Source organism: Mesoplodon densirostris, chromosome 4 (assembly GCF_025265405.1).
Source record: "Mesoplodon densirostris isolate mMesDen1 chromosome 4, mMesDen1 primary haplotype, whole genome shotgun sequence".
Lineage (NCBI taxonomy): Eukaryota > Metazoa > Chordata > Mammalia > Artiodactyla > Ziphiidae > Mesoplodon > Mesoplodon densirostris.
The window spans coordinates 32,946,296-32,962,410 of record NC_082664.1 but is presented as its reverse complement, the minus strand read 5'-3'; the positions used below and the strand labels follow the sequence as shown (position 1 = coordinate 32,962,410).

The following is a 16,115-nucleotide window of genomic DNA, read 5'->3' as shown; positions in this document are numbered from 1 at the left end:
GGGGTGCCAGCATTCAGGGAAGGCGGCTTTCTGGGGATGACTAAACCAGTCAAAGTGTTCCTCTGCCAGTGTTCCTCTGTATTTTTATAACAGAAGGTGGGTGATGTAAATGAAGGCTTGGTGCTCCTCTGGCAGGAACAGAGTCCAAAAAGGGGACTGGAGAAACACACATTAGATGGATCTGAGCCTCAGGGAGAGGTGGACAGTAGAAGTCCACATGATTTACCTGTTTAGCCTACTTTCTTGCCCTCCCAGGGTTAAGAGAAGGTCAAGAGGTCTGTTCAAGACTGTTTACAAGCAGCCCCGAAGTACCAGCTCAGCTAGAACTCTGCCTCGGAGTCCCTTCCCCCCAGAGAAGTGCCAGATCCCACAGTGCTGCCAATGACTTCCCAAGAGTCATAGCCTAAACCCAAACCCTTAGAAATGCACCCTGTGTCAATAATTAACCACCTCCAGAGGTGCAGTAATCTTTTCCACTGTTTGATAATATCGGATGTGGGAGAGGGATGTTTTATATTTTTTCAAAATGAAGAAAAGCCCTAGAGTGAATAGCAACCCTTCCCAATCGAAGGTGCAGTAATTCTGTACCTGTGCTGGGCCAGGGCTGTTTTTCTTATTAACCTGCGTGGACTTTAAGAGTGTCAACTCAGGGACCCACCCTCCAAAAGGACAGGGTGTCCCTTGAATGGGCTCCTGTACTTGGTCATCAGCTGTGAGCCCACATCCCAGGAACCAAGCTGACTGTTTAATAATCTTTGGCAAAGACAACTGAACTACCATACGTGAAAGTACTTTGTAAACTGTTAGGTAACACACAATTTACTATCCTTGCTGTTAACCGGACCCTCATTCAAAATGACAACGTATTTACTAACTTACGTATAAATGTATATGTTAGTATATTTATTGACATAATAAATACTTATTAACATGGCAATATGTTCATGCTCTGTTACATTCAAAAAGCAGCTTACAAAACAGAATGATCCCATTTTAAGGGATGGGTGGGTGATCACAGGAACAGGAATAAACACACCAAAATGTCAACACAGATTATCTTTAGAAGTGCGTTGTGGGTGATTTTTTCTTTTCTTTCCTTTTCTTTTTCTTTTTTTTTTGTTTATCCATATTTTCTAATTTTTTTCTATAGTGAACATGCTTTCCTTCCATCATTTAAAAAATGTAAAATGATTAATGAACAAAATGCCTCCACCTCATCCTACACACGACAGGCAGAGAGTCACCGTGGGGTGATGGCCTCTGGCTGTCACCAGTACCCTCCCTGCACAATACAACCAAAGGGACAAACTGCTCTTCTTGAGGGGGGTCTGGGCCATTCTTATCCTACGCTCCACCACAGCACAGAGGAGGCCTAGAGAACTATACTCGAAGAACAGTGAGACAAACTCAGCTGGCCCTGGGCACCCACCAACTGCAGAGGCCCAAGGCCCCGCATGAGCTCCAGGAGGGGAGTTGGAGGGAAGGGGGTTGGATTCAGGCTCAGCCCCGTACCTGACACTATACCCTTACCTTACACACTCAAGGCCCGTAAGGTAGAAACAAGATAGAAGTAAAATGATACATGGAAGACACCAAGCTTGTTTTGCAGAATACCAGGGAAACCACAGATATGCAAACAACCTGCTGACAGCCCCTTCAGGCACACTAAGGGACTAGGACAACCAATAGTGAACTTTGATAGTGAACTTTAGACGTCACAGGCTGAAAGTCCACCCCATGTAACATAGGAAACCCCCGTGAATTTGCACATGCAACCCATGAAGAGGCATGAAGAACAGTTGAGCCTGGGCAGAGAACTCCAGAAATGTACAAATTACTTTCCACCGACCATTTCCCAGCCCACCCCCCCGCCTCTTATTCCCTACTTCCATGATAAACATCCCACTCAACAGCCGATCAACTGGGGAGACATATCTGAGCATTGCCTCCTGCCTCCTTGCTTGGCCACCCTGCAATAAATCCTTTTTCTCTCTGCAAAAGACTGTTGTCTCAGTGTTTGGTCTTTCCACTGTACAGCGGGAAGCAAGTCCACTTGCTTGGTCATAACAGAGTAAGTATGTATTCAACAAACATTTCTTGGAGGAATAAATGCATTACAAGTCAGTCTGGGAACCAGCTTTGTCCCGAGTTCCTAGACATGCTTTGGCCCTCTTGGGACAGGCTGCTGGGTCCCAGGCATGGTGGGCCAATCACCCTGGAAGAGGGTGCCCAAAGCACAGGATTAAGAGTGTATAGATGGTGACATGGCTACAAGCACAGAGTTTCAAAAGACACATATCCAGTTCAAATCACAGCTTTACCTCTACCATCTGGGTGAACCTAGGCAACTGATTTCAATCATCTAAGCCTTGCTTACCTCATCTGTAAAATGGAAATAATAATAGCTACTTTTGGAGTCATCTCCAAATTAAAGACAAGCTTCTTGCCATGGATAAGCTCTCTTTCTCCTTTTCTGTGGGATATAATTATTCTGAAGTCACTTTCACTCAGATGTAACCATTCAGAAAAGAATAACATGCTGAGGGATGCTGAAAGGACCTGAGTTCCTGAATGATCTCAAGGTGCAAAGCTGCCCCACCAGCGTAGACAGGCTGGACTACTCTTGAAAAAGAAGTACATTTCAACCATCAGGAGGTCTCTTTGCAATAGCAGCTTAGCTTAATTAATACATTAACTAATCTCATTAGCCTACAGTCAAGCAATGAAAGTGTAGGTTGAAGCATATGAAATTGCTGCTTTTGTGGGCGAAAAACAGTTGAATATCAGGATACAGCTCAACCTAATGAGATCTAGTCAGATATTTTAAGGAAAGGAAAACTTTTTTCTTCACAATAGGTACTTCACCCATAATGTGTAATGAAATAAGATTCAATATACAGAAGCTATAAAACATTGAAAGAAATTAAAGAAGGTCTAAATAAATAGGAAGATATCCCATGTTCATGGATTGAAAGACAATATTATTTAGATGGCAATACTCCCCAAAGTGATCTACAGACTTAACATAATCCCTATCAAAATTCTAGCTGCCTACTTTTCAGAAACTGAAAAATGACCCTAAAATTCGTATGGAAATTGAAGAGATTCGGAATAGCCAAAATAATCTTGAAAAAGAAGAAAGTTGGAAGACTCACACTTCCTAATTTGAAAACTTAGTACAAAGCTACAGTTCTTAAAACAGGTGGCACTGGCATAATGAGAGACACATAGATCAATGGAGTAGAATTGAGAGTCCAAAAATAAACTCTTTCATTTGTGGTGAACTGCTTCTTGACAGGGATGCCAAGACAATTCAATGAGGAAAGAAACAGTCTTTTAAACAAATGGTGCTAGGACACCTAGATAGCCACATGTAAAAGAATGAAGTTGGACTCCTACCTCACACCACATACAGGTCAAAATGGAACAAGACGGAACAATATGGACCCATATGTAAGAGGTAAAATTACAAACCCTTAGAAGAAAACATACGCATAAAACTTCATGACTTCATTTCTTAGATATGACACCAAAAGCACAAGCAATCAAAGAAAAAACTGATAAACCGAACATCGTCAAAATTAAAAATGCTTGTGTTTCAAAGGATACCATCAAGAAAGTAAAAAGAAAACCCACAGAATGGGAGAAATTATTTGCAAATCGTGTATCTGGTAAGGGACTTGTATCTGGAATATATAAAGAACCCTTTCAACATAAAAATGGAAGGACATATAACCCAATTTTAAAATTGGCAAAGGATTTGAACAGATATTTATTCATATAAGATATACAAATGGCCAATAAGCACATGGAAAGATGCTCGATGTCATTAGGGAAATACAAATCAAAACCACAGTGAGATACCACTTCACATCCACTAGGATGGTTATAATAAAAAATAACAAGTGTTGAGAGGATGTGGAGAAATTGGAACCCTCATGCGTTGCTAATGGTAATGGCAGTGGTAAAAAAAACTGTCTGGCAGTTCCTGAAAAAGTTAAATATAGAATTACCATATGAATCAGAAAATTTCACTCCTAGGTGTATATCCAAGAGAACTGAAAACATATGTTCACACAAAAGCATGTAAACAAATGTCCATAGCAGCATTATTTACATTAGACAAAAAGTGAAACAACCCAAATGTCCATCAACTAAAGAACAGACAAACAAATTGTGGTATACCCATATGATGGAATATGATTCAGCTATTAAAAGACTGAAGTTCTGAAAAACATATATGAGCCCTGAAAACATTATGCAAATGAAAAAAGCCAGTCACAGAAGATCACATACTGTATGATTCCATTTATATGAAATGTCCAGAAGAGGCAAATCCATAGTGACAGAAAGTAAATTAGTGGTTGCCAGGGGGTAGGGGTAGGGGGTATTAGGGAATGACTACTAATAGGTATTGAGGGTTTTTTTGAGTGATAAAAAATATTCTGGAAATAGTCAGTGGTTGTCATGGGTTGAATGGTGGCCCTGAAAAGATATGTCCATGTCCTAATACCCAGAATCCTTATTTGGAACAGAATCTGCCCCAGAGTCTCTGGAGAGAGTATGGCCCTGCTGATACCGATGTCAGACTTCTGGCCTCTCGACTGTAAATGTGTATTGCTTTAGGCCACCAGGTTTGTGGTAATTTGTTACAGCAGCCTTAGGAAACCAATAACAATGATGATCCGTGTAAAACATTGTAAATTTACTAAAAACCACTGGCTTATACATTTTAAAAAGTGCACTTTACAGTATGTGAGTAGTATCTCAATAAACACACACACAAGCTCACTTTACAACACATGAGAAGCAACAGCTTCATAGATGAAATAAGATGATAATCTACAGCCCTTTCTTTTGCATACCAAGGTGATGCTACTCTCTCAGTCATGAGGATGCTTACTCTGTAGATGCTCCTCCTCCCATCAGTGGGAAAAAGAGTTTTAGATCCATGTCCTTGTGACCTCTTGGGCTGACATGAACTAAGGGGAGCGGTCGGTCTAATCTTTGACTCTGCAGTTCTGGGTGCACGCTTGAGCCCTATCTTTTCCCATTTCTATATCAATGCTCAACAGGCAAGACAGCCTTGACTAAAAGCTTAACTGGAGAACTGGAAAGGATAATTTCCAGCCCACCCAGAAAAAAGAGACACAGCGCAAACACTACTCGTCAGCTGAAGGGCTTATAGTGAGAACAAGTGCAACAGTAACAGCCACTGTTGCTAAGGAAGCCAGGGTGACTGTGGGGAAGGTCTCCAGGAGTGTCTGGGTACCCTCACCACCCTGGAGGTCAGTACACACTGCCCCTAGAATCTCCTGGTCCTTCCTAGGGAGCAATCACCAACACAAAGGGGCCTACATGGAGGTGGTACTTGCCCCATAGCACTGGGGGGTATTTCTGGCAGAAGAAGGTGTTAGAAACTGTCCTTTGGCAATGTGGGATTTAGTGTAGATTGCTCTGAAGGGGTCACCTAGACCTACCTGGGGTGCCTGGGATTCTATGCAACCTCAATTCTCCAAGTCCTGAAGCATCTGTGCAGCCAAAATAGATCTGGGGAGCGCTGACCCTGCACCTCTGGACCTTACCTCCACACGTCGCTGCCTTTGGAAAACATGGAGGCACGAATGACTTCAGGTGCCATCCAGGCATACGTCCCTGCTGCGCTCATCTTGGTGGTTCGGTGCCATTCCCGAGCCAGGCCAAAATCGGTGATCTTCAGAACCTTTTTGCTCAGGTCTCCGTTCTCCACCTTCTGGAGGATCAGTACTGGGCAAGGAAAGGAATACAGAAGAAACCAGAGTCTGCGTTAATCACAGGGAAACCACACAATACAGAGTCCTCCTGCCCTCCTCTTGTCCTCTCCTGCAGGCTTCATCATGTGGCTACCATGGGTGGATGGTGGGAGCCACCATCTTTAAACACCTAGGATGCATCTATTTGGGTGCCAAGTATTTTACAGGCATTATCTTCAACCCTCACAACAACCTTATGAGGTACGTACTATTGTCATCGCTGCTCTACATACAGATGAGGAAACTGAGATACAGCACCGCTAAATAAATTTTCCAAGGCCACTCAACTAATAAGCCAGGACTGAAACCCTGGCAGCCTGGCTGGAGAGCCTTCCCTGTTGCCATGACACCATACGGCCCACTCACACCCTACGAAAGAAGAGCTGTGGGGTCACAGTCTACCCTTCTGAGGACCGGCTACCAGGCCTTCCTGACTTCCAGGCCACCGCTGGGCTTTAAGCGCTCTCACAGCACCAGGAGTGGAGGTGCACGCTGGGCTTTTAAGGTTTCCGACAGTGTCTCAACAGTTTCCATGAACCTCTCCACATTACTTTATTTAAAGTCTTAAGAAAGCATGTCTTACTTTCAGGTGTACAACACTGTTAACCAACTACACTCCAATATAAAATAAAAATTAAAGAAAAAACAGCATGTCATTTGGGCAGAGATTTTCCCTTAATCCAGGAACTCACCAGCACCCACTGGGAAGTGGCTGACAGGTTGGAGGTCAGAGGGCACACACGCTGATGCTCACCCACATGACGGCTCCAGCGAGAAGCATGCCCTTGTGGGAGCCAATCTCCCCCAAAAGAGCAAAAACGCCCACTGACTCAAGTGCTGTAAGCAAAGGCCAGGAACTCTGCCTGAGTCGGCAGCTAGTGAGCTCCTGGGATATGAGGAAGCCGAGCCTCCATTTCCACAGGTCGGACGGTTCCAAGGGCCCTGGGTCAGCACCACCTCTGTGGGCCAGACGCTGAGCCACCGGGAGTTCAGAGCTCTGTACACGGGATTTCAGGGAAGGAAGGAAGATTCTCTCTGCCTTTCAAGTCTAAATGGGGAGAGTGGGGTAAGGGGGCGGGATTTTAGGGCAAGAGCCGCAGGGAGTCCCTTAAGTCACACGACCGTACTTTTCTCTTCCTGCCCCCACAAACCCCGCCCTGGCACACGTCCACTGAAGTGTTACATAATGAAAGGACGTGGGCCAAAGATCTCTACGTCCTACATGCTTCCCAGAAAATCAGCAGTAAAGAGGGATTACAAGCAGCTATAGGGCTGGAAGCATAAAAGAAGTCAGTGTCAGCCACTCCCTAGATCTAATGGACTAAGTCTCCCTTCTCCACACCCTCTCCCCTGCTCCCCTGACACACCCCGCCCACTCCAAGCTTCCAGCATCCTGATGGGTCCAAGCCTCTAAAAGCTTGGGCAGATGAAAACAAACAAAAAAAACCAACTTCCTACATCTCATCTAATCACAAAAATCTTTCCAGATTCTTCTGTGCCTCTCTCCCCTTCTCTGCGGGTAGACAGATAACAGACTGACATGCATTCAGACTGCTGGGGAAGGGGCACCACAGAAACCCACCATGCCCTCTGCAGTGGCGGCAACCAGCTGCTGAGCATTTCCCTGAGTCGCCCTTAAACCGAGGATTCAGAGAGAGCCCTTCTCCTTACAGATCTAATGGGGTTCAGTCCTGTCACCCGAGGCCTCCAGGTGGCTGGGACAGGGTGAGGTAGGAGGAGGGTAACGGTTTCACAATGCTGTACGGGTCCAGCTGAGCTTTCTCAGAGCCTCTGCGGGAAAGCGAAGGCAGAGAGGTTTAGATTCTGCAACAGGAAATTGGTTTTTACAAATGGGATGGCATGCTGAAGATGATTTTTAAAATACATCAGTCTGGGGCCTCCCTGGTGGCGCAGTGGTTGAGAGTCCGCCTGCCGATGCAGGGGATACGGGTTCGTGCCCCGGTCTGGGAGGATCCCATAGGCCGCGGAGTGGCTGGGCCCGTGAGCCATGGCCGCTGAGCCTGCGCATCCGGAGCCTGTGCTCCGCAACGGGAGAGGCCACAACAGTGAGAGGCCCGCGTACCGCAAAAAAATAAATAAATAAATAAAACAAAATAACATCAGTCTGTCTGATGGCTTAAGAGGGATGGCCGAAAGATGAAGACGGGGCAAGAACCAGCCCAGGGGCAGTTTGTCTAAACTGGAATGCATTTAGACAGTGCAGGTCCAGCCCAGTTCCACCTAATCTCCATGACTCTCTGATGCCTTACATCCAGCTGACCTCAAACATTTATCCCATCTGAGTTAGAAAGCCCTGGTCTAGGGGTCCTGCCCCCAGCAAAGGAGAGCGGGCTATAATCCTGGCAGCTAGTAATTCTGGCAGATGGTTACAGCCAATGATTCTCAAGAACAGTGTCCTGAAATACTGATATCTACCAAGTACGCATTACTATTAACAATTAAAGCAACAAAGTTTGTGAAAGCTTTACTGTATTTTTTTTTTTGGAGATTTAAAAAATTGAGATGAAATTCACATAACATGAAATTAACCATTTTAAAGTGAACAATTCAGTAGCATTTAGTACATTCACAACGTCGTACAACCACCCCCTCTACCTAGTCAAAACATTTTCATCACCCCCAAAAAGGAAATTCCATACCCATTAAGCATTATTCCTCATTCTCCCCTCTTCCCAGCCTCTGGCAACCACCAACCTGCTTCCTATCTCTATCGATTTACCTATTCTGCATATTTCATATAAATGGAATCACACAGTATGTGACACATCTGGTTATTTCACTTGGCATCATGTTCCCAAGGTGCATCCACATTGTTGCTCACACCAGCACTTTACTCCTTTTTCTGACTGCATAATATTCAGTCATATGTATATACCACTATTTGTTTCTCCTTCTGTCCATTGACAGACATTTGGGTTGTTTCCATCTGTTGATTGCTGTGAATCTGCTATGAACATGTGTACACGTATACTTGTTTGAGTACCTGTTTTCAATTCTTTAGGAGTGGAATTACTAGTTTACATGGTAATTCTATGTTGAACTTTTTGAGGAATCACCAAACTATTTTCCACAGCAGCTGAACCATTTTACATTCCCATTAGCAATGTATGAAGGTTCCGATTTCTCCACATCCTCACCATACTTGTCATTTTCCTTTTTCTTTTTCTTATTATAGCCATTCTAGTGGATGTGAAGTGGTATCTCACTGTGGTTTTGATTTGCATTTCCCTAATGACTAACGACGTTGAGCATCTTTTCATGTGCTTTTTGGCCATTTGTATGTCTTCTTTGAAGAAATGTCTGTTGTTTTGTTGTTGAGTTATGAGTTCTTCATGAGTTCTTTATATACGTTGGATACTAGATCCTTATCAAATATGTGATTTGCAAATATTTTTCCCTCTCTGTAGGCTGTCTTTTTACTTACTTGATAATGTCCTTTGATGTACAAAAGTTTTTAATTTAGATGAAGTCCACTTTATCTATTTTTCCTTTTGTTGCTCATACAGTACTTTTTTTTTTTTTTTTTTTTGCTGTACGCGGGCCTCTCACTGTTGTGGCCTCTCCCGTTGCGGAGCACAGGCTCCGGATGTGCAGGCTCAGCGGCCATGGCTCACGGGCCCAGCCGCTCCGCGGCCTATGGGATCCTCCCAGACCGGGGCACGAACCCGTATCCCCTGCATCGGCAGGCGGACTCTCAACCACTGCGCCACCAGGGAGGCCCTCATACAGTACTTTTGATGTAAGACCAGAGCTGTCAAATTCAAGTTCATGAAGATTTGCCCCTATGTTTTCTTCTAAGAGTATTATGGTTTCAGTTCTTATATTTAGGTTGTTGATCCATTCTTCGTTAATTTTTGTATATCATATGAGGTAGGGGTCCAACGCCATCTTTTTGCATGTGGATATCCACTTTTCCCAGTACTGTTTGTTAAAGGGGAAAGCTTTACTTTTTAAAACAGAGTGGAGCATAGTTCTCTCCAAACATGTTTTCCTGGGTAGGAGAGAAAGGTTATATTCACAGCAGCTTACTTATCTGTACCACTGCTGTGAGCCCATTCCAAGCTTCTACCGCTGACAAACAGCTGCAGCAGTAACCAACTACTGTGCTTTACTTCTTGGAAAACTTAAGGGTGTTTTATCAAAATCTGGTGAAGTCCATGAAAGCATATTGTGTAAACCTCCCCTTTCATGCGGGGCAGTGGAACAAATGTTGAAAACTAACAAATCCAAGTCAAGAGGGGCCCAGCCAGGATAAGAGAAAGAGGGAGAAAAAGATGCATTTGAACTAAAATCCTAGTGATTAACCAGATATAGGGGCTTGATGGAGAAGGGAGACATCTCCCACCTTTCAGACATGGATGACAAGTAGAATGGTAGTGCCCCTGACTGAGAAGTTGAAAGACAAAGCTCATTTGAGGAAACCAAGTTCAGTCTGGGGCATAATGGATTTAGGGTGACAGTAACAACAGTCAGTGCAGAACAGAAGAAAAAGAAAGAAAGAAAAAAAAAAAGAGCAGACAATCTAAATCCCAGGCTTGACATTTTCTATGCAACCCTGGGTAAGTTTCATAGACTCTACATCTCTATTCCTGCTTCTATAAAATGGGTATAAAGATTAAAGGCAATACAGCAATAAAGCACCTAGCAGAATGCCTGACACATAATTAGGAACTCAGGACATTACAGCTATCATTACTACTATTACGACTAAGTGTCTCATACATAAGTGGAAACCATGGGACTCCAAGTTCAAGGTATTGAGAACCCTGGTAGGAAGCCTGGCAGGTCCTGACACATAATAACCATGTAATAAATTTTTACTGTATAAATAAATGGAATGGTTGATTAAATAATAATGATAGCTACCCATTATTGCTCATTTACTATGTACAGGCATACCTCTTTTATTGTGTTTCACAGATATTGCATTTTTTACAAATTGAAGGTTTGTGAGAACGCTGCACTGAGCAAGTTTATTGGTGCCATTTTTCCAACAGCATTTGCTCACTTCCTGTCTGTGTCACATGTGGTAATTCTCACAATATTTCAAACTTTTCCATTATTATTACATCTGTTATGGTGATCAGTGATCTTTGATCTTACTGTTGTAATTGTTTTGGGGAATCACAAACCATGCCCACATAAGATGGCAAACTTAATCGGTAAATGCTGTGTGTGTTCTGACTGCTCCACCAACTGGCTGTTGCCCCATCTCTCTTCCTCTCCTCGGGCCTCCTTATTCCCTGAGACACAACAATACTGAAATTAGGCCATGTAATAACCCTACTATGGTTTCTAAGTGTTCAGGTGAAACTCTCACTTTAAATCAAAAACTAGAAATGATTAAGCTTAGTGAGGAAGGCATGTCAAAAGCCAAAAAAGGCCAAAAGCTAGGCCTCTTGTATCAGTGAGTCAAGTTCTGAATGTAAAGGGAAAGCCCTTGAAGGAAATTAAAAGTGCTACTCCAGTGAACACACAAATGATAAGAAAGCAAAACAGCTTTAGTGCCAACATGGAGAAAGGTTTAGTGCTCTGGATAGAATATCAAACCAGCCACAACATTCCCTTAAGCCAAAGCCTAAATCAGAGCAAGACCCTGACTCTCTATGAAGGCTGAGAGAGGTTAGGAAGCTGCAGAAGAAAAGTCTGGAGCCAGCAGAGGTTGGTTCAAGAGGTTTAAGGAAAGAAGCCGTCTCCATAACATAAAAGTGCAAGGTGAAGCAGCAAGTGCTGCTGTAGAAGCTGCAGCAAGTTATCCAGAGATCTAGCTAAGATCATTAATGAAGGTGGCTCCACTGAACAACAGATTTTCAATGTAGGTGAGACGGCATTCTATTGGAAGAAGATGCTACCTAGTACTTTCATAACTAGAGAGGAGAAGTCAATACCTGACTTCAAAGCTTCAAAGGACAGGCTGATTCTCTTATTAGGGGCTAATGCAGCTGGTGACTTTAAGCTGAAACCAATGTTCATTTACCATTCCCAAAATCCTAGGGCCCTTAAGAATTATGCTAAATTTACTCTGCCTGTGTTCTCTAAATGGAACAACAAAGCCTGGATGACAGCACATCTGTTTATAACATGGTTTACTGATCACTTTAAGCTCACTGTTGAGACCTACTGCTCAGAAGAAGACTCCTTTCAAAATATTACTGCTCACTGACAATACATGTGGCCACCCAAGAGCTCTGATGGAGGTGGACAATGAGATTCTTGTTGTTTTCATGCCTGCTAACACAACATCCATTCTGCACCCCATGGATCAAGGTGCAACTTCGCCTTTCAAGCCTTAAAACTATTTAAGAAATACATTTCTTAAGGCTAGAGCTGCCATAGTGATTTCTCTGATGGATCTGAGCAAAGTCAACTAAAAACCTTCTGGGAAGGATTCAACATTCTAGATGCCATTAAGAACATTCATGATGTTCAAAATATCAACATTAACAGGAATTTGGAAGAAGTTGGTTCCAACCCTCATGGATGACTTTGAGGGGTTCAAGACTCGAATGGAAGAAGTAACTGCAGATGTGATGGAAACAGCAACTAGAATTAGAAGTGGAGCCTGAAGATGGGACTGAATTGCTGCAATCTCATGATAAAACTTTAACGAATGAGGTGTTGCTTCTTAATGGATGAGCAAAGAAAGTGATTTCTCTAGACGGAATCTACTCCTGGTAAGATCATTGAAATGACAAAGGTAGAATATTACATAAAACTTAGTTGATAAAGCAGCTGCAGGGTTTGAGAGGCCTGACTCCAACATCAAAAGAAGTTCTGGGCTTCCCTGGTGGCACAGTGGTTGAGAGTCCGCCTGCCGATGCAGGGGACACGGGTTCGTGCCCCGGTCCGGGAAGATCCCACATGCTGTGGAGCTGCTAGGCCCGTGAGCCATGGCCTGCACTGAGCCTGCACGTCCGGAGCCTGTGCTCCGCAACGGGAGAGGCCACAACAGTGAGAGGCCCGCGTACCACAAAAAAAAAAAAAAAAAAAGAAGAAGTTCTACTGTGGGTTAAAGGCTATCAAAAAGCATTGTATGCTATAGAGAAATCACTTGTCTATAGATGAGAAATAAGAGTCAATCAATGCAGTAGACTTCACTGTCTTATTTTAAGAAATGGCCACCCTGATCAGCCAGCAGCCCTCAACACTGAGGCAAGACCCTCCACCAGCAAAAAGATATGACTCACTGAAGGCTCAGATGATGGTTAACATTTTTTTAGCAATAAAGTATTTTTAATTAAGATATGCGCAGTTTTTTTTTTTTTTTTTTTTTTGCGTTATGCGGGCCTCTCACTGTTGTGGCCTCTCCCGTTGCGGAGCACAGGCTCCGGACGCGCAGGCCCAGCGGCCATGGCTCACGGGCCCAGCCGCTCCACGGCACGTGGGATCCTCCCAGACCGGGGCATGAACCCGTGTCCCCTGCATTGGCAGGCGGACTCTCAAACACTGCGCCACCAGGGAAGCCCTTGCACAGTTTTTTGTGGACATAATAGACTACACTCAATAGACCACAGCATAGTGTAAACATAACTTTTATATACACTGGGAAACCAAAAAATTCATGTGACTTGCTTTATTGCAATACTCACTTCATTATGGTGGTCTAGAACAGAGCCTGCAGTATGTCCAAGGAATATGCCTGTAGTGGCTTGATGCTCTTTACATGATGTATGTAAAGAGCCTGACAACCATCACCTTAGTTAATCCTTAAACCAACCCTATGAAGTAGGCATAATTATTTCCCCTATTTTACTCACGCTGAAACAGACACAGAAAGGTTAAGTCAGTTGTCCACAGTTAGGGAGGGTTGGAGATGGAGTCCAAAGCCAGATCTCTGTTCACATGCTGTGCCATCCGGAGGACAGAAAGCAATCCTATGAGTCTTTAAGGCCTGGCTCCATTTCCACCTGATCCCTAACACTATCATTAATCAACTAGTCTTCACTGCTCTCCTTGTTCGTGAAGGACTCCTTCAGCACCCCAAACCAGGACCATACAATTTAACACTATATGCTTCTTTTAATTATTCTCAACTGCTGCATGTACGTGTCTCATCATTTCCTCTAGAATGTGATGGAATATGACTCCTAGAGGGCAGAAACCCCATTCTCTTTTTTTTTTTTTTTTTGCGGTACGCGGGCCTCTTGCTGTTGTGGCCTCTCCCGTTGCGGAGCACAGGCTCTGGACGTGCAGGCTCAGGAGCCATGGCTCACGGGCCCAGCCGCTCCGCAGCATGTGGGATCTTCCCAGACCGGGGCATGAACCCGTGTCCCCTGCATCAGCAGGCGGACTCTCAACCACTGCGCCACCAGGGAAGCCCCCCATTCTCTTTCTTCTGGATCTCATAACCATCCCCCTCCAGGAATCAAGCAGAGGACCAGGGTCTCTGAAAGAAATGACCCTTCACTGGTTACTCATTTCACTGAAGTCGTCACTGTGCATCTTCTCAGACTATCCACTTCCCCTTCTATTGTTGCCGGGACTGGGGGTGGGGGGGGCATCCCTCCAACGTTATCTAACCCTGAAGCGCTAAGGGGAGCTGGGTGGGTACCAGGCAAGACAAGGAGACTGGAGAAAGAGGGCTACCTCAGGCAGGGTTACTAGTGACTACACATTCTGCTGGTGTCAGGCGGCGTGGGGGGACACAAGGACAGATAAGCTAGAGATTTTCGTCCTTAAGGGCCCTATACATGCTGTATGGAAAGATACACGACAAAACTGAGTATCACGTTAAGATAACATGTGCTTCAATGAAGGGCCCACTTTTTTTTACTAGAAGCAGTAAGATAATCACAGTTTTCCAAACCTCAGTAACACAAGGACACTATTTCCAGATCAGGCCACCACCTATATACCATTTACTTAGTATTTTTCTTTAAACTGACTTTTTTTTTTTTTTTTTTTTTTGCGGTACGCGGGCCTCTCACTGCCGTGGCCTCTCCCGTTGTGGAACACAGGCTCCGGACGCACAGGCCCAGCGGCCATGGCTCACGGGCCCAGCTGCTCCACGGCACGCGGGATCCTCCCAGACCGGGGCACGAACCCGCGTCCCCCGCATCAGCAGGTGGACTCCCACCCACTGCGCCACCAGGGAAGCCCTAAATTGACTTTTAAAAAATTATGAAAAGGGCTTCCCTGGTGGCGCAGTGGTTGAGAGTCCGCCTGCCGATGCAGGGGACACGGGTTCGTGCCCCGATCCCGGAAGATCCCACATGCCGCGGAGCGGCTGGGCCCGCGAGCCATGGCCGCGGAGCCTGTGTGTCCGGAGCCTGTGCTCCGCAACGGGAGAGGCCACAGCAGTAAGAGGCCCGCGTACAGCAAAAAAAAAAAAAAAAAAAAAAAAAAAAAAAAAAAAAAAAATTATGAAAAGAAGAAATTTTATATCATTATTATAAATGGAAAAAACAAATATCCTCCTAATGTCAGGTAACCTGTACAAATAAATAAAACGAGAACCAAAATAAACGTTATTAAGTTTCAGTGGATCCTGCTACAAGTCAAAGTTCTGAGCCTAAGGCCAGCTGCCTCTGTTAGAAAGAAAAGATTACAAGGGTTAGAGAGGAATAAAGGCAAACCAGCACCAAAATGAATCTTGATCCTCCATGAATATAGAGAGGGTGAATGACTTTCTATGGAATTCGATGTTATCTAACACAGACCACCTAAAAGGACCTCAAGGCCACCCCCTGCTAGGACAACAGAGGGAGAAATGAGTCAGGCAGGGGTGGCCACAAAGGCTTTGTGAGTCTGACCTAATATCATTTAGCTGGAGGCCAGGCTCTCAAAACTTGGCATAACTGAGGAGACTCCCAGATGTCCTAATGGCAAATTTAGCTTTGGTTGATGATTTATCATTTTGAGATTTATTATTAATTATTCATCTCCATTAGCACAAAGGGCTCTGATTTGCTAAATGCTCACCTTGGCACCAAGGTTCCCACATCCCCAGGCCTTCATTTGGCCCAAATGATTCAACATCATCTCTCCCAGATTAAGCAATAGGTCTAACTCTGCTTGGAGGGCTGTGTCTTGCTTGGTTTAGTCTTTTTTTTTTTTTTTTTTTTTTTTGCTGTACGCGGGCCTCTCACTGCTGTGGCCTCTCCCGCCGCGGAGCACAGGCTCCGGACGCGCAGGCTCCGCGGCCATGGCTCACGGGCCCAGCCGCTCCGCGGCATGTGGGATCTTCCCGGACCGGGGCACGAACCCATGTCCCCTGCATCGGCAGGCGGACTCTCAACCACTGCGCCACCAGGGAAGCCCTAGTCTTTTTTTTTTTTTTTTAAGTTCACTGTCAAAGGTATA

The 16,115-nt window shown here is 44.6% G+C and overlaps 1 protein-coding gene across 2 annotated transcripts in view; it reads right to left on the bottom strand.

The window, feature by feature from the left end:
* The window catches only part of MAP3K9 (mitogen-activated protein kinase kinase kinase 9), a 75,410-nt gene that overhangs the window by 21,003 nt on the left and 38,292 nt on the right, over positions 1-16,115 (bottom strand). For both annotated transcript variants that reach the window (XM_060098016.1, XM_060098017.1), the window contains exon 3: positions 5,586-5,766. In XM_060098016.1, the coding sequence (XP_059953999.1) occupies positions 5,586-5,766 (181 nt within the window). The remainder of the gene's footprint in view (positions 1-5,585; positions 5,767-16,115) is intronic.